The following is a 24,601-nucleotide window of genomic DNA, read 5'->3' as shown; positions in this document are numbered from 1 at the left end:
ATTAATTATTTTACATTTATCTTGTTTTATTTTTATCTAAATATTATTAATTTTAAAAACTAAAATAGTAATTCTTCGTTCTATGGGATCGTACCTCTGTGTCCTCGAGGAACCATGATCGTGGGGTCAAAGCGTGATTGACGTCTGATCCGTTCTTCGGAAGTGGTCATGGCTGTAGAGGATTGTTCTCGGTTGGGATTTCCTAGCTGGGGCGGTCCCATGATTGTTTGACAGATATTACCATCATTGAATTTGGTGGTCAAATCTTTCAGACCACAAAACAAACCTTAGCCCTTGCGGGACCCAAATTGCTCTTCTCCCAATTTTCGCAGTCAACTCACATGAGTCTTGGTTCTCTGTTCATCGACAGAGATCCGGAGTTGTTTTCTATCCTTCTCTCTCGAGAGCCGGGAATCTTCTACAATTTCCCTTCTTCCATGGCCACGACGTCGTTTGGGGCCCTGCCCCTAGCTCATGGCAGCAAAATAACTTCTTCCGATTGGGCCTTGCGCAGGAAGTCGACCATCCTTACCCAGTTCACGGCAATCGATTCTCTCTTGGCGATTTCGCCAACTCTTGCAGCCGCGGGAGTCACTGATTTCTCAGGGATGCAAATTTATAAACATGGTCGGAAATAAATAGAGGCGACGACAGCGGTAACCCCAGTGCGGTGCTTGTGAAGCCAATCCCTCTTAAGAATCCTGGCCGTAGGACTCGAGGGTGGGTCGAGAGGCGGAAGAGAAGAGATGGGTGGTGATGAGAGAGTGGTACTCCGGACATCAAATTCGAAGGACTCGTGCCCTGGAGCGCTAGTGACGCCGGTCATCCCAAGATCGATGGCGGCGAAATCGGCAGTCCCGACATTGTTCTTTTCCGTGCCGACCTACAAGGTCGGATTGCCACCTGGTCATGCCGTGCCGACCTACAAGGTCGGATTGCTACCTGGTCATGCCGTGCCGACCTTCTTGGAGCTCAACCAGACCGGCGACTTCCTCATCAGATCGATGCATCTTTTGTCCATTAGCCCATTTCCGCGCCGCGCCGACCTTACTTCTTGGAGCTCGACCAGACTAGCAACTTCCTCCTCAGGTCGGCGCGTCTTTGACAGCTCGAGCTCCTTCTACTATTGCCATTCCCACCATCCGACCTGCTTTTTTCTCACGGACTCCTCTTCTCTTTCTCTCGCCTCCTTTTTTTTTTTTTTTTTACAGCAGACCTCAGGATTTCGACAAATACATATACTACTCACCCTCTTTTCTTTTTAACAGAAAATATTCACCAGACTTGAAAGGAAAAAACCAGCCATAGTAAAATCTAAAAAATATTAAAATAAATTATCTGAAAGACCATCAAAACATTCTTTAGCATAATGAACCTTTCTTTTCAGCTGGATTATCCGCTCAAACTTTCCCGAAACTTGTCTAGCTCTTGGGTGTCCAATCTAAGGGCTTGACCATACAGATTTCCCGATGCTTCGATCAAGCGTCCTGGTGCTAACACAGGTCTGTTCAATGAAAGGTTGAAGGATTGCCGACCTCGTAACCTAATCGACCTTTGATTTGATCCATCTCGAGCAGCCCGGATGTTTGATCATTTCTCATTGTCTCATTTCTCATTGTCTCCATGTTGCTCCGATGCTTGAGGGGCGCTGCTCTGCAACCGAGTTGGATGGCCCTGAATCGTGTCTCATCCGACGTAATGCCTTATCCGACCTGAAATGTTAGCCAGACCTCGCCTATTTTTTATTTATTAATTCTCTCTCTAACTTGCTAACCTGGAATTTTACAGCCGACCTCACAACTTCAACAAATATATATATACTTCTCATTCTTTTTTCCTTTTACAAAAAAGATTAAAATCTACACTCACTCAGGGACAAGCATTTCGATCTGAAGTTTCACCTCGTCAGATCTCAAAGAAAAAGTTAGTAGTAATAAAATTCAATAAATGTTAAAATAAACAATGAGGGTAGGAAAATGAAGATTAAAAGGCTGTCAAGATATTCTTAAACCAGGTGGGTCTTTCTTTTCAGCTGGGTTACTGTAAATCTCCAGCTTTCTTTTTCGCATAAGCTTTCATACCTCCATGTGGATCTCAATGGGTGGATTTAGGAACTCCGGTGACGAAAAGGTCCCCTTCGGTTCCCACAGACGGCGCCATTTGATAAATATTTTCCACTTCCTGGTCCATGATAGATCTGGTTTTCTTCTGGGTCCTTTCTTGTTGGGCTCCCTGGTGGGTCTCTCCATGTTCTACCTAGTGAAAGGATCTGTAAAATAAGAAAGAATGGTCAGGGGCCTACCGGGGGTGCCCCGGCAGAGGCCCTCCGACGCTCAAGTCAGATTTTATGGCTCAGAGTAATATATTTAGGCAAGGGTTACAGAAAGAATAAAAATGGTGTCCAGGAAGGAGAAAGAAGAAGAAGAAGAGAGCCCCTCCCTGTGTGGCCTCTACCGTGATATATATGTCTGTCTCTCTGCCACAATGCTAGCTGTCTTCTGTCGCCTAGCTCCGTTTGTACGGATGTATCAGGCGCCTGCTCCACGCGTAACGGCCATTAATTCTCCTCTGATACGCATGCGGAAGGACCTACCAGCGGGGCATCTTGGTCATTTTCCCCTTTCCGGGCTGGGTTGAATAGTAGGGCTGAAGTTGAGCCTGGTGAGGGCCTGATTACTGGGCCGAGAGGCTTGGGCCGGTTTGATTGAGGAGTCTAGGCGGAGTCCGGCCCTGTGACTGAGCGGGCTGAACCTGGCTCTCGAGGGGAATATTGAAGCCTTCGGATCATGGACTGTTTTTATGGGCCTGGCCTTTATACCGGGGTGAAGAAATCCAGCGATCATCAAGCTTAATTATAAATTATTTTGTTTTCATTCATACTTTTCATGTATTTTAGCATATAATAAAAACATTTGATTTCCATGAATTACAAACATAATGATTTATTTAAGTCAAAATATCATATTTGATATGAGTACAAATTCGGTTTATCTTTCATTAAAATAAAAAAATTCGGTTTGTTTATTTTTTAATTTAAAACTGAATTAAAAAATAAGATTATATATTTAAATTGAGTTCATTTATAAATAATTTTAAAATTTGGTTCCTGCATTTAAATTTATGTTCCTTTTAAAAGAATCAAAATAAACATTTTTCTCTTTAATTTATATTATTATTTATGGCCTTTTTTTAGATTGGGATGTGAAAAAAAATTTTATTTAACTAATAATTAAATATTAAATATTAATTTATACTAAACCTATATAAGATCACTATAATAAATAAATAAAAAACTATCATAAGATCGTTTTATATACAATGATTATATCATAAAATTTCTACACATTAAGGTACAAACTTACTCAAAAACCGTCTTTAACTCCAAAAATTTAATTATATTAATATTTAATTTATAAAAAATATTTTTTATTAAAAACCTGTATGATTATTTTTAGAAAAGTATAATTTTTTTAAAAAACAAATTTAAAAGTAATTTGTAATTTTGATTAAAAAAAAAGTAATTTGTAATTAAGTAAATGAGATCCATATAAATACACAGTTTAATTTGTCCAAGACTAAAGCTAATTAACTTTATAATCAACTCGTATTTGTTTAATTAATTTGATTATTAACCCTTAATCACATGATTATAAATATTTATATGTATATATATCTACCTAATTAGGAATTATTAGGAAGTGTTTTTTTTATTTTTTATTTTTGAAAATTATACTTTTCTGAAAATAAGTATGTATGGTTTTTAGTAAAAAAATCTTCTGAAATGAAATTGAAATTTTTAAATTAATTTAATATGTATATCTATATATAAATTTTTAAATAATATTATAATTTATTAAAAAATATTAATTTTTTATCGAAATTGAGAACTATTAATTATTAAAAAAAGAATATTAAAAAAAATCACATCATTAAACAACATGTAATATTAGGACTTAGCTTAATCATCAATCATGTTGTGAATTCATATTTTCAATATAAAAAATATTGGATTTTGTGTGAATCACACAGATAATTGTTAGGAGAAAAGAAATTCGATTTAATTATTTTTAATCAAAACTGAAATTGAAAAATGAGATTATATATTGGATTTGAGCAAATTTATATTGGTTCTTGATTTTTGCATTTAAATTTACTTTATTATTATATTTTTTAAAAATAATTAAATTAAATTATCTCTTTATTTTATAATTTTTATTATAATTTCTTTTATTAGTTTTTTAATTATATTAATATTAAATTTTATTAAATAATAAAAAATATTTTGAGAGATTTTTTAAAAATAAATAAAATTATAATAATCAATTTATATTTTACTATAATCTAAAAAATAAAAATGAATAATAAGTTTAAAACAATTAATAATAAATAAATAAATAAATATTATATAACAAAAAATGTTATTTATCTTTTTTATTTAGATATAAAAATGAGAGAAGTTAAAAAGTTATTCAATTTTTACATTTATAATAATTAAATATTATTTATTAATTATATTAAATTTATACAAGACTCACCATTTATAATAATTATAATAAAAATCTATATTCTAAAGTTTCTCTTGGGGTGCTAATATATAAACTTACCCAAACATTATATTAACTCAGAAAAATTTTATCAAACTAATATTTATTTTCTTTTTATAAAAAAAAAGACATTATATAATTGTGAATGTTCATTAACATAAATTAGATGAGTTATTATTAAATATTTTACTTGTGTGAAGATTTAACGTATAATTATTTTTATTATAATAAAATATTAATAAATAGGTTAATAAATTATTCTATACATCTCATAATTTTTATAATTTTTTTAATTATCACTTATCTTAAAATTATTATCCATTTAGATTTTGGTGAATCATTTAGATTTCAACCAAACCCAACCTTGCAGTATCATGGTGATTATAATCAGTAAAATGATTAAAATCAATATTATTAATTAAGCGAGTTATTTAGAATAAATATTCAATAATAAAAATTTTAATGTTTGTTCTTAAGTGTGAGATGCTTGTGTTACTAATAATTTGTTTTCAAATGTTAGATTTTATATAATTAAAAAAAAAATATTTAATGAATTATTAATTTTTTTTATTCAAATAAGAAATATTATGTATATTATGATATAAAATTTAAATTTAGCTAAATTATTAAAAGAGTTTGTTTTAAATAACATAATAAATATATCTTAATAAAATAAAATTAAAATAAAATCATTAATGCATTTATTAAAAAAATTTATAAATCGCAAAGCAATAAAATCCGGCTAATGTCTTATTCCACATATTACATATAGAATATTTATTATTTTTTTTAAACTTTCCCTTATATAAACTCTTAATATTTTTAAGAAAGCTATTAGTATTTTAGAAGAATCTCACATTATAGAGCAAACTTTAGAATTTTCATCCCTAATTATTTTTGTTAAATCCATCGTATCTCGACTGGTTATATGTTGAAATAGTTTCAAATCCACTATATTCACCATATCCCGACTGGTTAAGTCCTCTATATGGCTTTAATGTTAGGCTATTCAAGTCTTGGTGTATTATGACCACCACCATTTTTTAAGGTCAAGGTAGATTGAGGCATCGATTCACATTTATCTGAATGTGTCTCTTCATCTGAATTTATCTTTCCAACTACTTCAACTTGCATACTTTTAAATTTTTTTTGCAAGTCATTCACTAATTTTTCAATCTCTATATCTCCATGTATATGAACCAATCTATTATCTAAATCTAAATTCTTGATGAAAAGTCATGAAATATCAATTAACATTAATTAGTGCTAACAACTATATAATCAAATGATAATAATTAAAATTTTAAAAATTAATATAATTAATTATAAATACAATAATTACTTCAATTTTTAACACTGACTTTGATTATTTGTTTTTCATTAACACTCTAATGAAGAAGAAAATTTTGAAAATTATAATATATTTATATGTACATATATCTACCTAATTAGGAATGATTTGTTTTTTTCAATTTTATTTTTAAAAAAATTATACTATTTAAGAAATAACCAAGCATGATATAATTTATTATTTTGTTAATCCGTCTATTAATATTATAATTTATTAAAAATTAATGTTATTAAAAAATATATATAAAAAAATCACAATCATTAAACGACTCAATATTCAGAATTAACTTAATTATAAATTATTTTTAAACTTTCTCTTAATATTTTTAAAAAAACTATTAGCATAACAATCTCACATAATAGAGTAAATACTAGGATTTTCATCCCTAATTATTTTTGTTAAATCATTAGCCTGATTGTAATAGTTTGAATTATCAATTTGATAATTCTGCACACTATAACCATATGTTGAAGTAGTTTCAAATCCACCATACCCATAGTTAAGTCCTCTATATATGGTCTTAGTTCGAGTCTACTCTGACCACCAACAAAAGGCCATTCAAGTCCTGATGCACTATAACCACCACCATTTTCTAAGGTCAAAATAGGTTGAAATAGAGATTCACATTTATCTGAATCTTTCTTTATTTGAATCTGTCTCTTCAACCACTTCAATCTGCATACTTTTAAATTTCTTTTATAATTTTTTTATTAATTTTTTAATATCTATATCTCTAACGAATCCATTCTCTAAATCTAAATTCTTAGATAAAAAATTCTCAAACATCAATTACCATTAATTAGTACTAACAACTATATAATCAAATGATAATAATTAAAATTTAAAAAAATAATATAATTAATTATAAAATATAATAATTACCTTTATTTTTCGACAAGACTTTGATTATTATTTTTCATGTCCTTTGCAAATGCAATACTTGCCTTTCAATTGGAGGGTTGTAGACGTCAAACACTCTGTTAAAAAAGAAAATTTTGAAAATTCTAATATATTTATATGTATATATATCTACATAATTAGAAATTATTAGCAACTGTTTCTTTTTTTTTTTTTAATTTTATTTTTAAAAAATTATACTATTTGGAAAATAACCAAGCATGTTTCTTTATTTTATAATTTTTATTATAATTTATATTGGTTCTTGATTTTTGCATTTAAATTTACTTTATTATTATATTTTTTAAAAATAATTAAATTAAATTATCTCTTTATTTTATAATTTTTATTATAATTTCTTTTATTAGTTTTTTAATTATATTAATATTAAATTTTATTAAATAATAAAAAATATTTTGAGAGATTTTTTAAAAATAAATAAAATTATAATAATCAATTTATATTTTACTATAATCTAAAAAATAAAAATGAATAATAAGTTTAAAACAATTAATAATAAATAAATAAATAAAAATTATATAACAAAGAATGTTATTTATCTTTTTTCTTTAGATATAAAAATGAGAGAAGTTAAACTGTTATTCAATTTTTACATTTATAATAAATAAATATTATTTATTTATTATATTAAATTTATACAAGACTCACCATTTATAATAATTATAATAAAAATCTATATTCTAAAGTTTCTCTTAGGGGTGCTAATATATAAACTTACCCAAACATTATATTAACTCAGAAAAATTTTATCAAACTAATATTTATTTTCTTTTTATAAAAAAAAAGACATTATATAATTGTGAATGTTCATTAACATAAATTAAATGAGTTATTATTAAATATTTTACTTGTGTGAAGATTTAACGTATAATTATTTTTATTATAAGAAAATATTAATAAATAGATTAATAAATTATTCTATTCATCTCATAATTTTTATAATTTTTTTAATTATCACTTATCTCAAAATTATTATCCATTTAGATTTTGGTGAATCATTTAGATTTCAACCAAACCCAACCTTGCAGTAAAATGATTAAAATCAATATTATTAATTAAGCGAGTTATTTAGAATAAATATTCAATAATGAAAATTTTAATGTTTGTTCTTAAGTGTGAGATGTTTGTGTTACTAATAGTTTTTTTTCAAATGTGAGATTTTATATAATTAAAAAATAATAATATTTAATGGATTATTAATTTTTTTTAATTCAAATAAGAAATATTATGTATATTATGATATAAAATTTAAATTTAGCTAAATTATTAAAAGAGTTTAATTTAAATAACATAATAAGTATATCTTAATAAAATAAAATTAAAATAAATTCATTAATGTATTTATTAAAAAAAATTATAAATCGCAAAGCAATAAAACCTGGCTGATGTCTTATTTCACATTTTACATATATAATATTTATTTATTTTCTTTAAACTTTATCGTACATAAACCTTAATATTTTTTAAAAAAGCTATTAGTATAGTAGAAGAATCTCACATTATAGAGTAAACTTTAGAATTTTCATCCCTAATTATTTTTATTAAATCATTAACATGATTGTAATAATTTGAAATTTGATAATTCTGTCCACTATATCTATATGTTGAAATAGTTTCAAATCCACCATATCCCGACTGGTTAAGTCCTCTATATGGTTTTAGTGTTAGGCCATTCAAGTCCAAAAATTTAATTATATTAATATTTAGTTATAATTTTTTTAAAAAATAAATTTAAAAATAATTTTTAATTAGGTAGATGAGATCCACATAAATACAGAGTCTAATTTGTCCACGGATAAAGCTAATTAACTTTATAATCAACCATATTTGTTTAATTAATTTGATTATTAACCTTTAATCACATGATTGTAAATATTTATATGTATATATATCTACCTAATTAGGAATTATTAGGAACTGTTTTATTTTTAAATTTGTGTTTTAGGAAATTATACTTTTCTGAAAATAAGTATGTATGTTTTTTAGTAAATATTTTTTTTTTAAATTGAAACTGTTTAAAATTTTTTGAATTAATTTAATACGTATATCTATATATAAATTTCTCAACACTAGTACAATTTATTAAAAAAATATTAATTTTTTGTCAAAATTAAGAATTATTAATTATTCAAAATAAATATTAAAAAAAATCATCATGTTGTCAATTCATATTTTCAATGTATTGAATTTTGTGTTGATTACACGGGTAAAATTTTAAATCAAAATATGTTTAGTGGGATTTGAGATTCAGTTTATTTTTTATTAGAAAAAAAAATTCGCTATGATTATTTTTAATTGAAATCGGAACATGAGGTTATATATTCAATTTATTGTTTATTAGAAAAAAGGAAATTCGATTTAGTTATTTTTAATCAAAATTGAAATCGGTTCAGTTTGAACTGATTTATATTGATTCTGGATTTTTGTATTTAAATTTACTTTATTATTATATTTGTTTAAAATAATTAAATTAACTTATTCCTTTATTTTATAATTTTTATTATAATTTCTTTTATCGACTTTTTAATTATATTAATTATATTAAATTTTATTAAATAATAAAAAATATTTTTAAAATATTTTTTTTAAAAAATAAAATTAAATAAAATTATAATAGTTCATTTATAATCTAAAAAATAAAAATAATTAATAAATAAAAATTACGTCTTTAGATATAAAAATGAGAGAAATTAAAAAATTATTCAATTCATATATTTATAATAATTAAATATTATTTATTAATTATATTAAATTTATACGAAAACTCACCATTATTAATAATTATAAGAAAAAATTATATTCTAAAGTTTCTCTTAGAGGGTGCTAATATATGAACTTACCCAAACATTATACTAGCTCAGAAAAATTTTATCAAACTAATATATAAACTTGCTCCTTGGCCCTGCTGCTGCATTTAATTCTTTTACCTGCTTCATTACCATGATCTAATCCTTGGAAGATACAATCACTGCAAAGGTAAAAATCCAGTGAAATAAATTGTTTATGATTTGTTTTTTTATTGAAAATAATAATAAATTAGATTTTTCTAATCGATAAATTAATTATATTCAATGGGTTATTACAATTTTTTTTGGTTATTCTAAAAAAAGTTGTATATATTATTGTATAAAATAAAATTAAAATAAAATTAATGTAATTAAAATTCTATTACTGTGGTTAATTCATTTTTACATTTGACTGGACAACCATTTTAGTTTCTGTCCTGGTTTCTTGTCTAGCATGATTTTACAATGGATTGTATTTGAAACAATTGTTTATTTGGTTACCATGAATTGATTCCAGCTGTTTTGCATTTCATCACAGCTTAAACAAAAAATATCCTCTGCCACGTCTGCCATCAAATCTGTTTTTGGACAAGAAGTAACTCGACAGGATGCCGTAAGGAATTCACTGGAAGCATATCTTCTGTTCCCAGTACTTCTAGTTTAGTACTTATTCTATTTTTATGATATATTTTTTTTTGCAGTCTGACAAATTGGAACGACCGAGGGAGAGGATGATAAAAGTGCGGGAGCTTTTTCGTGATACAGACTCCACAGAATTTGTTATAGTTACAATTCCCACGGTAATAAATTTTCACAGTTGCTTAAATATTATCTATATTTTGAGTGACGGATGAATATTCTTGGGCTTTTTGTAAATTTAGGGGCGGGTGAATTAAAATTTACTAATTTGGGGTGGGGAAAAATTTATTGACGGATTTGGGGTTCGCCTGCCACGTGGCAGGCGAAAAGAGAGTCTGGCGCTTCTTTGAGAAGCGCCAGACCCTGGCGCCTTTCAAAGAGGCGCCAGATTAAGTCTTGGCGCCTCTTTGAGGGGCGCCAGCGTGGCCTGACGCCTCGGGAAGCGTTGACCGGCGTTTCCCAGGTCACGCTGGCGCTTGTTTAAGAAGCGCAAGCCTGACCGTGGCGCCTCGGGAAGCGCCAGATCAGGTTGGCGCTTCTTACACAAGCGCCAGAAGCGCCAGCCTGACTTAGGCGCCTCGGGAAGTTTCGCCTGACGCTTCCTGAGGCTCCAGTCTGTGTCCCGAGGCGCAGTCTGTGTCCCGAGGCAGGCTGGCGCCTCAGGACACATACCTGGCGCTTCTTAAAGAAGCGCCAGAGTCAGCCTCGGGACACATTCCTAGCGCCTCTTAAAGAGGCGCCAACCCCCCTACCCCGACCCCATAAATACCCCCTCCACCACCATTTTCCTGCTCCCTTTTACAAGACTTCATATCCACCATTTTACTCTTCTTCACCATTTTACTCTTCTTCATATTTACCTATCCTTTGACTTAATACCCCTCCACCACGAGTCTTGATTTTCTTCTGTTCTTTCTCATATTTTCCCTCTCCTTTTATTTATTTATTTTTTGATAATTAATTTGCACACTTTTTTATTATTTGTTTTTTCTGTTTTAGGTAACTTATGGCTTATATTTATGTTGTTTCAAAAGTTTTACGAGATAAATTAACTAAAAATAGAGTGAAAAAAATGTGGAGAGAAATATATAAATTAAGAGTAGATTCTGAAAATAATTTTTTTCAACATATTTTATGGCTTAATTATTATTTACAAGAAATAATTTGCTCTGGTTATAATATTCGGAATATAGAAATGATTAATGTTTTGATCGAAACAGTTCCGTTATGTTATTTTAAAATTTTAAATTTTATTTGGTCAAAACCCGAAATTAAAAATTATTCTGATATAGTTAATTATTATTTTCGTGTTTATGAAAAATTGGATTATGAACCTTGGATGCGTCTGCAACACAGTCTTCCTATTTCGCAAAAAGAATTCTGTAAAAGAGAGAATAGAAGATTAAGAGGTACGTATTTAGTTAAATTTAATATTTAATGTAATGTATATTTTTAACTTTATATTCACTTATTAATTTCAGGAGGAGGTGAACGTACCAGTTATAAAGCGAATCTGTATGACTATTTGGAACAAAGAAGGGGAAAAACATTTAAATCCGCTAAACGTTCAAGCGAAGGTCGCAAATTTGGAAAATGTAAAAATAAATAGAAAAATGAAAATATATGTAATGAGTTAGTATTTTAAATTTATATTATCTTTTTTATTTTAAAATGTATATTTTGTTATGTTACATATATTTAATGTTAAAATTTTTATTCAAAATTTTTTTTGTTATAATTTGATTGGATAATAACTTAAAAACTGCCTTTATAATGAAAAGTATATAATATAATATGGAAGTAATTGTTCTTAAATAATAAAGTTTAAAATTTAAAAAAATATATTTAATTTAATTGTAATTAATTATAAATGCATTGAAAAATTAAAGTACATTAAAAATTATACTTTTCACATATGTAAAATATTAAATTTTTAATAAAAGAATTACATTGTAGTAAATTATAAGGTACATAACTATATAATTAATGAGAAAAAAAATAATTAATTTTTATAATTAATAATAATTAATTTTTTGACTCATTTTAAAATTTTTATTTGAAGTATTATAATCACAATATCTGTAAGACCAATAAATAAATAAAGAATTATAATTTAAAAATTTGTCAATTATTAATTAATTTGAAAGTAAAAAAAAAAAAAAAAATTGGCCATGCATGAACGTCCTGGCAGAGTTTATTAATTATAAGACCAATAAATAAATAAAGAATTATAATTTGAAAATTTGTCATTTATTAATTAATTTGAAAGAAAAAAATAAAAAAAAAAAAAGTTGGCCATGCAACGTCCTGACAGAGTTCGTGGCGCCACTTAAAATAGCGCCATGAACTCTCTTCATGGCAGAGAGTTCATCTTCATGGCAGAGAATCTCTGCCATGAAGAGACTTCTCTTCATGGAGAGAAGAGTTCGTGGCGCCACTTAAACTGGCGCCATGAACTGTTCATGGCAGAGAATCTCTGCCATGAACAGTTCGTCTCTTCATGTCAGAGATTCTCTGCTATGAAGAGAGGGGCCGAACTGGTGCGCTGGGACGTGAAGAGAAAAGTCCCGAGGCGTGAAGAGAAAAGTCCCGAGGCGTGAAGAGAAAAGTCCTAGCGCCACTTAAAGTGGCACCAGAATGATGTCCCGAGGCGTGCAACACTGGACGCCTCGGGACGGCTACAAAACCATCCTGGCGCCACTTTAAGTGGCGCCAAAATGCTGTCCCGAGGCGTACAACACTGGACGCCTCGGGACAGCTACAAAACCATCATGGCGCCACTTAAAGTGGCGCCAGGATGCAGTCCCGAGAAACCTGGCGCCGCTTTAATTGGCTATGGAACAAGATTGGTGGCAACCACCAAGTGGACACCATCGATACTGCATACGGCACATTTTGAGCAATTACAATACAAAATTCAAGAATGCAACAATGAAGGAATGTTTGCGAAAGGCTGGTAAATCTTTATCTGCGTGGTCTAATTTTAAATTTTAAATTTTATTGTATGCTACCTATTCATTTTCAATGATATATTATTACCGTGACAGCTAATCATAACCAAAAGAGAAAATTCTATGACGCGATGAATAAAATTAAGGAACTCAATCTCGAGACCTTTGAATGGGCTGTGAAGATACCTCTGGAGAAGTGGACTCGTTCCCACGATGGTGGGAAGCGATATGGATCAATGACAACTAACACCATTGAGTCTGTCAATGGAATGTTGAAAGGCTTTCGAGCATTGCCTATTACAGCAATGGTTGAAAAAATATTTTATCAATGTGCGTATTATTTCGATACAAGAAGGCATCAATTTCATCGGCAGCAACAAGAGGGCTATAGATTGTACTACTACACCATCAAATCCAGCATCTTGTAACTAATTCCAAAGTATAAATTGTGTAGGTGGAGTAATGCTAGAAGTATTATCGAAGTTACAACGCATGTGCTGGTGCAACTTCGGTACCAACTGGACCGCATGGAAGCCGAAGAGGTCATCATTGGATACTATTAAATTACATGTCAATTCAAATTATATCATTTTTATATTTGACATTATCTTATCTACACAGTTTATATGGGAGCCATACTCTGATGATGTGGTGGACGCTATGCCAGATTACTGTCTACAGGGTAGACAAATATGGAGATCGGTTGTTCCACTGATTTGTTTTCATATTGTTGAGTGGCATCAACCTGACAGGGTGCTGAGACAATTTGGATTTTCTCAACCCATTCCACAACCACCACGTCAAATAGATGATATGCATTCAATAAAATTGACTTCTTCAGCTACTAACTGGATGACCGAGAACCAACATTGGATTACGCTCTAGGAATCAAGGCACCGACGGATTGTGGCCAGCAATACTATGACCCAGCCGTTACATTACCATTCACAGTATATGGAATGGTACAGAATGATTGCACGTCGGTGGGTGTCTCAAAAGGGTGCATCAATCGGCGCTGTGGTAATGGGCGCTTTGATTTTTGTATTAATTGTATAAATATTTACATTACTTAACTTTTGGGATACATATCTTAATAAATACATTTTGCAGGAGGATGGTCTGGAGAACTGCCGCTTATGGGCTAGTCAAGTTCGTCACCCAATAGTAGACAAGATTGGAAATGCAGTTAATTCAATGTTTCATGCACTTCGTTTGTTCGATCGCATTTCCCAAATACCACCTCCACAGCCTGCGCCACCTTCCCAACCGGTTCCGGATGACGTACATGACGCACCCTCCTCCTCCAGGAATCCTCCACGACATCGTCGCCACACTACCAGACCATCAAGGGAGACGAAAATTCCACAGCCTACGCCAAATCCTGTTGTAATGCAGATACCATCACCAGTTGCATTCCATCCATACGGCTCATATACAGAATTGGGTCAATCTTCACAAATGCCAACTTATGGAGACGATTTTCATAGTCAGTATACAGGATGGACACCAAGGCCTTCTTCTATGCCTTTTCAGTCGTTTACTCCAACTCCTTCCAATTACGATCAGACTGGAGGGGAAGGCATGGCTAGCACGTCATTCGACTTCTTCTCCCCTGCGCAACCACATACTCCATCAGAGTCTGTTTTTCCAGCATTCCCTCGACAATCACTGGATGATCCCTCAAGCCGACTTAGCTTGTTTTCCTCGGATTTTCCTGAATTATTTTCGGCAACCCCTTATTCAGGAGATTTCGGCTTTGCAACTCAGGATCCACTTGTTGGGGAGAGTTCAAGACATCGATCTCAACCTCCTGATTTAAATATATCTATGGCTGACGATGATGTTGGCAATTCTCAAGAAACTCAACAGGAGCCATCATTTGACGGTTGTCGGTACAACACAAGACGTCCTGATGAGAGAAGACTAAGACATTGTGGCACGGGCGGTCATTTGCATAATCATCATTAGACATCATTCAGAATATTATGTCAATTTTTGTATAATTAAATTTAATTATTATTAATGTTCTTATCTTTTAAATTAATTTTAGATATAAATATATTATATTACACATATAATCTTGATGCATGGCAAGCTTGGCACCTCTCAAAGAGGCGCCAGAGCCGACAGGCCACGCAGCCTTGGCGCCTCTTTGAGAGGCGCCAGCGTGGCCTGATGGCCCTGGCGCCTCTCAAAGAGGAGCCAGGGTCTGGCGCTTCTCAAAGAAGCGCCAGACTCTCTTTTCGCCTGCCACGTGGCAGGCGAACCCCAAATCCGTCAATAAGTTTTTCCCAACCCCAAATCAGTAAATTTTAATTCCCCCGCCCTTAAATTTACAAAAAGCCCAATATTCTTGTTGTTGTAAGCTTGGCAAGAAACCTTTTTTTTTTCTTTTTCTTTTTCTTATTTCATTAATGAAAGTACTCATGCAAACTGCTTTGCTTGCGAACTGGGGAAGGATATCCAGTCTAGATGTACTTTTAGAACTGCAATATCCACCTTTGAATGTCCAAAATTCAAATATTCAGTGACATTCTCTTATTACACGATTTATCTTTTTCAGGTAATGGCGGTTAGTGAGTCGTCTAGGTTGCGCGCCTCCCTGCAAAAGGAGAATGTTCCTGTTAAGAGGCTTATTGTTAATCAAATTCTTCCTCCATCTGCCTCCGACTGCAAGTTTTGTGCAATGAAGAGAAGGGTATAGTAATTTATTATTCAAACTTCCAATAGCAGTATAAGAAGAAGATAATGAAGATATAACATTAACATTCTCTGTTAAAAACGTTTCAGGATCAGATGCGTGCTCTTGAAATGATACAAAATGATCCTGAACTCTCCAGCTTGACATTGATACACGCACCCTTAGTTGATGTAGAGATCAGAGGCGTCCCAGCTCTTAAATTTTTAGGAGACATCATATGGAAATGAGCTCTGAATAACAATGTCACAAATGCAGAGTGCTTCCCAAATCTTTGTGGTAGGCTTGCATACACTCAGGAGGAACAGAAAAGTTACCAAACAAAAATACTCGTGCATTGGCAAACAAATTCCGTTACAGATTTTAGCAAAATTCACATTAGAAGAAACCATTTTGTTCCAATGGCAATTACAAGACACAGAAGGTGAAGCCCTCAATAAGCAAGAAGCCATGTAAGGAAGGTAACAGTTGACCCTGATAGCAAATTTGAATGGTGAAAAGCTGTATGATATCAGGGATCTAAAGAGTCAACTCTGGTTTTGCCGGTTAACTTTTCCACATTAACATGGTTCTTGTAGCATATGCTAATTGAAATTTCTATTGTTTTTGTAGCATATACCAAGTCCTTTTGAATGTGCATCAGTTGTTTTTTTGGCAAGTGAAACTACTATAAACTGGTTAAACCGGTTTATAAGTTAAATCATCTCTATGACGGCAGCTACTTTACCTTGCATGACAATAAAAAAATAAACTTTACATGCAAGACTTAGCTTATGCTCATATGCCAGGATATTGTGAGAAGAAAATAACTTTTAAAGGGGTGAGATTTGAAATTTATTTGTTAATTGGGGTGTGAATAGTGTTGCGATGGACTTAGAAATTTAAGTCAGAGGTGGATTTAAATAAGCAATTTCTTTTTATAAAAGTTAATAATAATATATTAAAATTATAATAATTTTTATCTATTGTTCATTGATTAAAATTTAAATATTTAATTTATTATTTATTAAAATTATATTTTTTAAATTTAAATTATATTTTTAAAATTTAAATAGTTTAAAAAATTTATTAAATAATCAAATATTACTCATAAAACACTTTTATTACTAAAAAAATAAAATTCATTTTTATTACTAAAAAAACAAAATTCATTCTTAGATAAGACTTTTATTTATTATCTTTCTCACATTCTTTACAGACTTAAAATTTATCTTTCTAATGGATGGTTATTATTGAAACTTCTAACACTATTGAAAAACAGAAGATTTTGAAAATCTTAATATATTTAAATGTATATATATGTATGTACCTAATTAGAAATTATTAGGAAGTGATTTTTTTAGTAATTTTATTTTTTAGAAAATTATAATATTTAGAAAATAAGCATGCATGTTTCTAGTAAAAAAAAATTATGATTTGAAATTGTTTAGAAATATTTAAATTAATTTAATATTTGTATATATGTAAATTTCTATATATTCGGAGTTAGCTTAATTATAAATTATTTTGTTTCAATTCATATCTCTCATGTATTTTAACATATAATAAAAACATTGAATTTTTATCAATTACATACATAATGGCTATTTAAATTAAATTAAAATATCATATTTGGTATGGACAAAATTTCGATCCGTTTATTTTTTAATCAAAAATGAAATTGAAAATTAAATTTATATATTCAATTTGATTTTATTTATAAATAATTTTCAAATTTTGATTCTTGGTTCATGCATTTAAATTTACTACATTATGTTCATTTTAGAAGGATCAAAATAAGCATTTCTTTTTTTTTTTTTTTATTTAGATTATTATTTATCTTTATTTGGGTTTAAAAGTGAAACAAAATAAAAAATTATTCAATCTTTATACGCATAACAATTAAATATTGATTATTGGTTTATATTAAATCTATATAAAACCTATCAAAATAAAAAATTACAATAAAATTATTTTATATAATGATTATATTGTAAAATTTCTTTTTTATTTTATGTATAATGGTTATATCATAAAATTACAATAAAATCACAATAAAATCATTTTATGTAACAAAATATTAATATACAGCGTTAATAACTTATAACTTTCTTTTTTGCTCTATAAAATGTTACAATATATACTTAACTCGATACTAATTCAAAAGTTTCTATATAATTTTAATTTATAAAAAATATTTTTTTTAATTAGAAATATAAAAGAGTTTTTTTTTTTAAAAAAATCTCATTCTTCGTAATAATTACTAATCATTAAAAAATAATAAAATAATAATTAAATTTAGCTAATTTATATTTATTCAAAGAGAAATTCACCAATAGCTATTTCGTCGCTAAAGAGTGATAAAATTTTTAATAATCATTAAATTTAGCAGGAATATATGGCGCAAAATAACAGTGACTAAAGTAGCGATGATATGGCCACGTTTTCCTGATGAAAGTATGGCGCCATATTTTGTAATAATTTGAGCAACGAATTTGTGTCTATTTGGCGACAAATCAACAGTTAACAGTTTAGTGGTTAAAGAATTTTGACACCTGTAGCTGAATGATTGGAACAACATTATTTGTTTAAGATTTAGCGACAAAATGGGACCGATAATTTGGTTGCTAAGTTATAAAACAAGCAATTTTAAATTTTATTTTAAATATTAATTTTAAAATTTTTAAGTTATGCAGAAAATTACTAATACTACGTCGTTTCCTAATATGGAGAGACCCTAACTTCCTTTCCTTCTCCAGCACGCTCTTCTTCGAGACCCAGAGAAATACTCTTATCACCAGCAAACTCTTCTTCAAGACCGAGAGAAATAATTTCTTTATCACCAGAAATCCTTTCTCTCAAGCCATTTTCGGGAAGAAATTGAGACCAAGTGACACCTGAGAAGAAGCAAATCCATCGCTGGTTCGTTGTTGCTTGCTGGTTCTGCTCCTTGCCTGCTACTGCGCTTTCCTTGATTGTCGTTTCCGCTGTTGTCTCTGCTAAGGACCAGTGGACCAAAACTCTCGATCGACCTTGCTATTGTAGTAAGAGTTTATTTCTTCTTCTTATCCTTTGCTATTAGATTTGCCTTTGATGATTTAATATTTTCTACTTAGATTTGTCGTTAATTAACCTACCAACTAGCAAAAGCAATTGCCCAAAAATGGTGATGGGTTTTATTTTGATCCTCCATTATGATGGTTGTGGTTGCGGGCATGATTTTTTTTTTCTTGAAATAAGCGGCTAGGTGTAGATAAGTTTGCGATTTTGATCCTCCATTTGGTGTGAATAAGTATGCAAGAGAGGGGGTAATGTAGGTATGATCTGTTTGGTTTCTTGAGACTGTTAAAAATAGAAGTGGGAGACTGATTAGTATATGATGATGTAGGTGGAGTTTATCCTTTTGGCAGTGAAATTACAGTAAAAATAATGGGAAAGTAGCTGCATAATGTATTGAAAAGGAATTGAGGGGAAAGACCAGAAAATGATTAAACATTTTTCTTTGTGGATATGTTCCCATTTGAATTTTGGGTGAAAGTGAGCTAGGCTATAATACTCCTGTTTTCTTTGTTAGTAATTTTTTTATAAACTGTTATATACTTGACAGACTCTTTAATATGTTTTGTTGACTTATTTGCTAATCCTAATTGATTCTAGAGATTTGATTTGATTTGATTAGGATCCTTAATTATCTCTGTAATTATTATTTGATTATTTGCTTCCTGTTTAGATATGATTCTTTGTGTATAAATAGCCATGTAGACATATTGTACAAATCAAGAGTGAAATACAAGAATACTCAAAATTTTCCCAAAAATCTTCATGGTATCAGAGCCTGGTTACTGATTTTTTGGGTTCAAATTCAATTTTTCCTCTTTAGGGTTTCAAAACCCTAGATTTACTTTTTTGGTACTAACCCATTTAGGAGCCCTTCACTCTCTCACCGCCGGCACTAGAAGAACCGCCGGACTGCCGCCAGCCGACCGACCTGCTCCGACGCCGGAAAAGCTTGAGCGTGAGGCTCACGCGCCACCTCTTCCCGGCGTGTGACCCGGCGCTTCTTGGCGCGTGACCCACCGTCTGTCACTGCTTCGCCGCTCCGATCACTCCGGCGACGATTCCGACCATCTTCCGGCCTTCCCGTGCTGTTACCCGGTCTTTTTGGTGAATCAATTGGGCTCTCTTGTGTGTACAACCTTGGGTACCTCATATTCTTTCAGGGTTCATAAATCTTTACTATGGCAGAAGGTAAAAGGGTCTCGATTCCTAACTCTGATAATCCTTCCTTGCAAATTAGTCCCATAAAACTTGATGGAACCAACTATCTTGCTTGGTCAAGGTCTTGTTTGTTGTTTATCAAGGCTAGAGGGCTGCAGGGTTATGTCACTGGTAATAAAAAGCAACCTGATGAGCGTGATCCAGATTTTCCTCAATGGGACTCAAATAATTGTCTTGTTATGACATGGTTACTGAACTCGATGCAACCTAATATCTCTAAGTCCTATTTGTTAATTGATACTGCTGCAAAAATATGGAAAGCTTTGTCCTTAACTTATTCCAAGATTGGGAATGATGCCCAAATTTATGATATTCGGAATAAGATTCATGGTACTAAGCAAGGAGAAATGACTATCTCCCAATTTTATTCTGAGTTATGTGGCTTATGGCAGGAACTTGATTACTATCAAGACTTTCAGGCAGACTGCACTGGAGATACAGTCAAATTTCAGAGAATGATTGAAAAGGAGCGGGTCTATGATTTTCTTGCAGGGTTGAATAATGAATATGATCTAATTCGAGTCCAAGTGTTGGGAAGAAATCCTTTTCCTTCTCTACAAGAGGCCCACGCTCATGTTCAACAAGAGGAAAGTCGTCGACATGCTATGCTCTATACTGCACCAGTTGAAAAGGCTGGGTTGACTACTAGTTTGAGCACACCACAGCCTCCTACTTCTGAGAAAGATCAATTACACTGTGACTATTGTGGGAAACCGAGGCATACCAAAGAGACTTGTTGGAAGTTACATGGTCGTCCCACTAGAGGTCGTGGAGGAAAACGAGGTACCTCTAGAAATCAAGCTACTTTAGCAGAAACTGTGGAGGAGCCTTTTAAGGAGACAACAACGACTGAGTTTCTTTCCGCTAATGAACTTCAGAGTCTCAAGCGTCTCTTGTCTCATATTGACACCTCTTCATCCTCTGGTGCCACATCTAACTTTGTAAAGTCAGGTAATGCTTCCTCTTTTAATAATGTTCCATGGATTATCGATTCTGGTGCGAATAGACATATGACAGGCTCTTCTAAAGGCTTTCTCAATTATTCTCCTTCTCTAACCAAAGATAGTGTCAGAATTGCTGATGGCTCTTTTACTCCAATATTCGGAACAGGTTCTGTTATTTGCACATCCAACATTAAATTATCATCTGTCCTTCATGTTCCCCACTTTCCTGTCAACCTTTTATCTGTCAGTGCTATCACCAATGCCCTTAACTGTAAACTTGAATTCTTTCCTGATCATTGTGTTATTCAGGATCTTCGCACAGGGAAGAGGATTGGCAATGGTAGGCTGCATGATGGCTTATACATGTTGGAGAGTGATCCGGGTTCTTCGATATCTCAAGCTTGTTTTGGAGAAAATAAGGATGTCAATCGGGAAATAATACAATGGCACCGGCGATTAGGACATCCATCATTTTTTGTCTTAGAAAAACTTTATCCTGATTTGTTTGCTAAAACCCATTTTGGCTCTTTATTTTGTGATGCTTGTGAGTATGCTAAACACACTAGAACATCCTATCCTTTGAGTCATAATAAAAGTCAAATTCCTTTTGCAACTATTCATTCTGATGTTTGGGGGCCTACTCAAACTGTCTCCTTATCTGGTAATCGATGGTTTGTCACTTTTATTGATTGTTGCACTCGAATGACTTGGGTCTATCTGATTAAAGCTAAAAGTGATGTTTTTTCTTGTTTTCAATCTTTTCATAAGATGATTTGTACTCAATTTGATACTAAGGTGAAAATTTTGAGAACTGACAATGGAAGAGAATATATGGATAGTAGCTTTTCTGCCTATTTGGAGAGTAATGGGATAGTACACCAGACTAGTTGTCCTTATACTAGTGCTCAAAATGGCGTTGCTGAGAGAAAAAATAGACATCTATTGGAGGTAGCTCGATCTCTTATGTTCACCATGAATCTACCCAAAGCATATTGGGGAGATGCAGTTCTTGTATCTGCTTACCTTATAAATAGAATGCCTCTCAAGACCCTTGACTTTATGAGTCCTTTGGCAGTTCTACAAGGGAAGAATTCATACGTTGTTCCACCAAAAGTATTTGGGTGTGTTTGTTTTGTCCATACTAGAACGGCAGGGAAATTGGACCCCAAGGCCCTTAAATGTGTGTTTGTTGGGTATTCTCCGACACAGAAGGGATATAGGTGTTATCACCCTCCCTCTAGAAAATACTTAGTCAGTATGGATGTTACCTTTCGAGAAACTGAACCCTACTTCAATACCACCCACTCACCTCTTCAGGGGGAGAATAATGAGCAAGAAGAGGTGATGATCCAAAATTGTGTGATTCCGGATAATATGGTTCAACTAGAGAGTTTGAGTTCTAATCGACAGGGGGAGATGTCCAATCAGGGAGGAAGAATTGGTCGTTTGGACAAGCCAGATTTGAGAAGGTATTCAAGGAGAGACAAGGCAGAAGAAGCCATTATGCAGTCTACTCAGAGTCAAGAATCTTCTTCTGGTGAGTTATCCACAACTCTTGAATGCTTCAATGATTTAGATAAAGCGATTGCACAAAGAAAAGGGGTCAGATCTTGTACTAAACATCCTATTTCTAACTTTGTTTCTTATGAATCCTTGTCTCCTTCCTATAGAGCCTTTGCCTTGTCTATTTCCTCTGTGTCTATTCCACAGGATTGGAAGAAAGCTCTTGCAGAACCTAAATGGAAGGAAGCAATGATTGAAGAGATGAAAGCATTGGCTAAAAATGAGACCTGGGAGCTCGTCACTCTTCCACCTGGAAAGAAACTCGTTGGCTGTAAGTGGGTGTTCACAGTGAAACACAAAGCTGATGGTACAATTGAACGATTTAAGGCCAGATTGGTTGCTAAAGGTTTCACCCAAACCTATGGAGTGGATTATCAAGAGACATTTGCCCCAGTTGCAAAAATGAATTCAATCAGAGTTCTGTTATCTTGCGCGGCCAACTTGGACTGGGACTTGCAACAGTTTGATGTGAAGAATGCTTTCCTCCATGGAGATTTAGAGGAAGAAGTATTCATGGAAATTCCTCCTGGGTTCGCTGATGAGAAGACACAAGGAAAGGTGTGCAAGTTAAAAAAGGCTTTGTATGGGCTAAAACAATCTCCCAGAGCTTGGTTTGACAGGTTTAGCAGAGCCATGATGTCCTTCGGTTACCAACAAAGCAATGCTGATCACACTCTGTTTATCAAACATCATAAGGGTAAGACCACCCTTCTTATTGTGTATGTTGATGATATAGTGGTGACAGGTGATGACAAAGAGGAAATGGCTCAACTAAAGAGGTTGTTAGCTCAGGAATTTGAAATCAAAGATCTGGGAAAACTGCAATATTTTCTAGGTATCGAGGTGGCTAGATCAGAAAAAGGAATTTTCATCTCTCAAAGAAAGTACATTCTGGATCTTTTGGGAGAAACTGGTATGATGGGGTGTAAACCAGCAGAATCTCCCATCGAAAGTAATCACAAGCTGAAAGCAGGAACTGGTGAGTCCGTGGATATTGGAAGATATCAGAGATTGGTAGGAAGGTTGATTTATCTCTCACACACTCGACCGGATATAGCCTATGCTGTTAGCTTAGTCAGCCAATTCATGCATGACCCTCGCGAGACTCATATGCAAGCTGTACTTCGCATCTTGAGATACCTAAAGTCTGCGCCAGGGAAAGGGCTTCTTTATTCCAAACATGGTCATCTCCGAATTGAAACTTTTACAGATGCTGATTGGGCAGGATCTCTCGATGACAGGAGATCCACATCTGGCTACTGCACAGTTGTGGGGGGAAACCTTGTCACTTGGAGGAGTAAAAAACAAAGTGTTGTTGCTCGATCAAGTGCGGAAGCAGAATACAGAGCAATGGCCCAAGGAGTGTGTGAACTCTTATGGTTGCAGAAGTTATTGGAAGAGTTGAGATTGTCCGAGAGAGACAAGATAACCTTGTATTGTGACAATAAAGCTGCTATAAGTATAGCACAAAACCCAGTCCAACATGACCGAACGACGCACATTGAAATTGATCGGCACTTCATTAAAGAAAAATTAACAGACGGTGTCTTGAGCCTAGTTCATGTGACTTCTACTGAGCAACTTGCGGATGTGTTTACTAAAGGGCTTAACAACAAGATCTATCATAATCTGATTTGCAAGTTGGACATGTGTGACATCTTTGCACCAACTTGAGGGGGAGTGTTGACTTATTTGCTAATCCTAATTGATTCTAGAGATTTGATTTGATTTGATTAGGATCCTTAATTATCTCTGTAATTATTATTTGATTATTTGCTTCCTGTTTAGATATGATTCTTTGTGTATAAATAGCCATGTAGACATATTGTACAAATCAAGAGTGAAATACAAGAATACTCAAAATTTTCCCAAAAATCTTCATGTTTATTTGTGTCAAATTAAATAACAGAAGGATGAGTAGGATGGGATAAGTAGAAAGTATTTATGGAA

General features: G+C 32.1%; 1 protein-coding gene across 1 annotated transcript; it reads left to right on the top strand.

Moving 5' to 3' along the window:
• The first annotated feature begins 10,016 nt into the window (after positions 1-10,016).
• On the top strand, positions 10,017-16,589 carry LOC122724089 (ATPase GET3B-like). Its single transcript, XM_043958628.1, has 4 exons — positions 10,017-10,212; positions 10,301-10,399; positions 15,753-15,887; positions 15,980-16,589. Exons 2-4 carry the CDS (start codon positions 10,331-10,333, stop codon positions 16,115-16,117), a joined length of 342 nt encoding a protein of 113 aa, XP_043814563.1. The 5' UTR covers positions 10,017-10,212; positions 10,301-10,330; the 3' UTR covers positions 16,118-16,589.
• Positions 16,590-24,601: the final 8,012 nt, after the last annotated feature.

The sequence above is a fragment of the Manihot esculenta genome, chromosome 7, assembly GCF_001659605.2.
Source record: "Manihot esculenta cultivar AM560-2 chromosome 7, M.esculenta_v8, whole genome shotgun sequence".
In the NCBI taxonomy this organism is placed as follows: Eukaryota; Viridiplantae; Streptophyta; class Magnoliopsida; order Malpighiales; family Euphorbiaceae; genus Manihot; species Manihot esculenta.
Note: the sequence above shows the minus strand (reverse complement) of the source record. Positions and strands in the feature narration are given on the sequence as shown.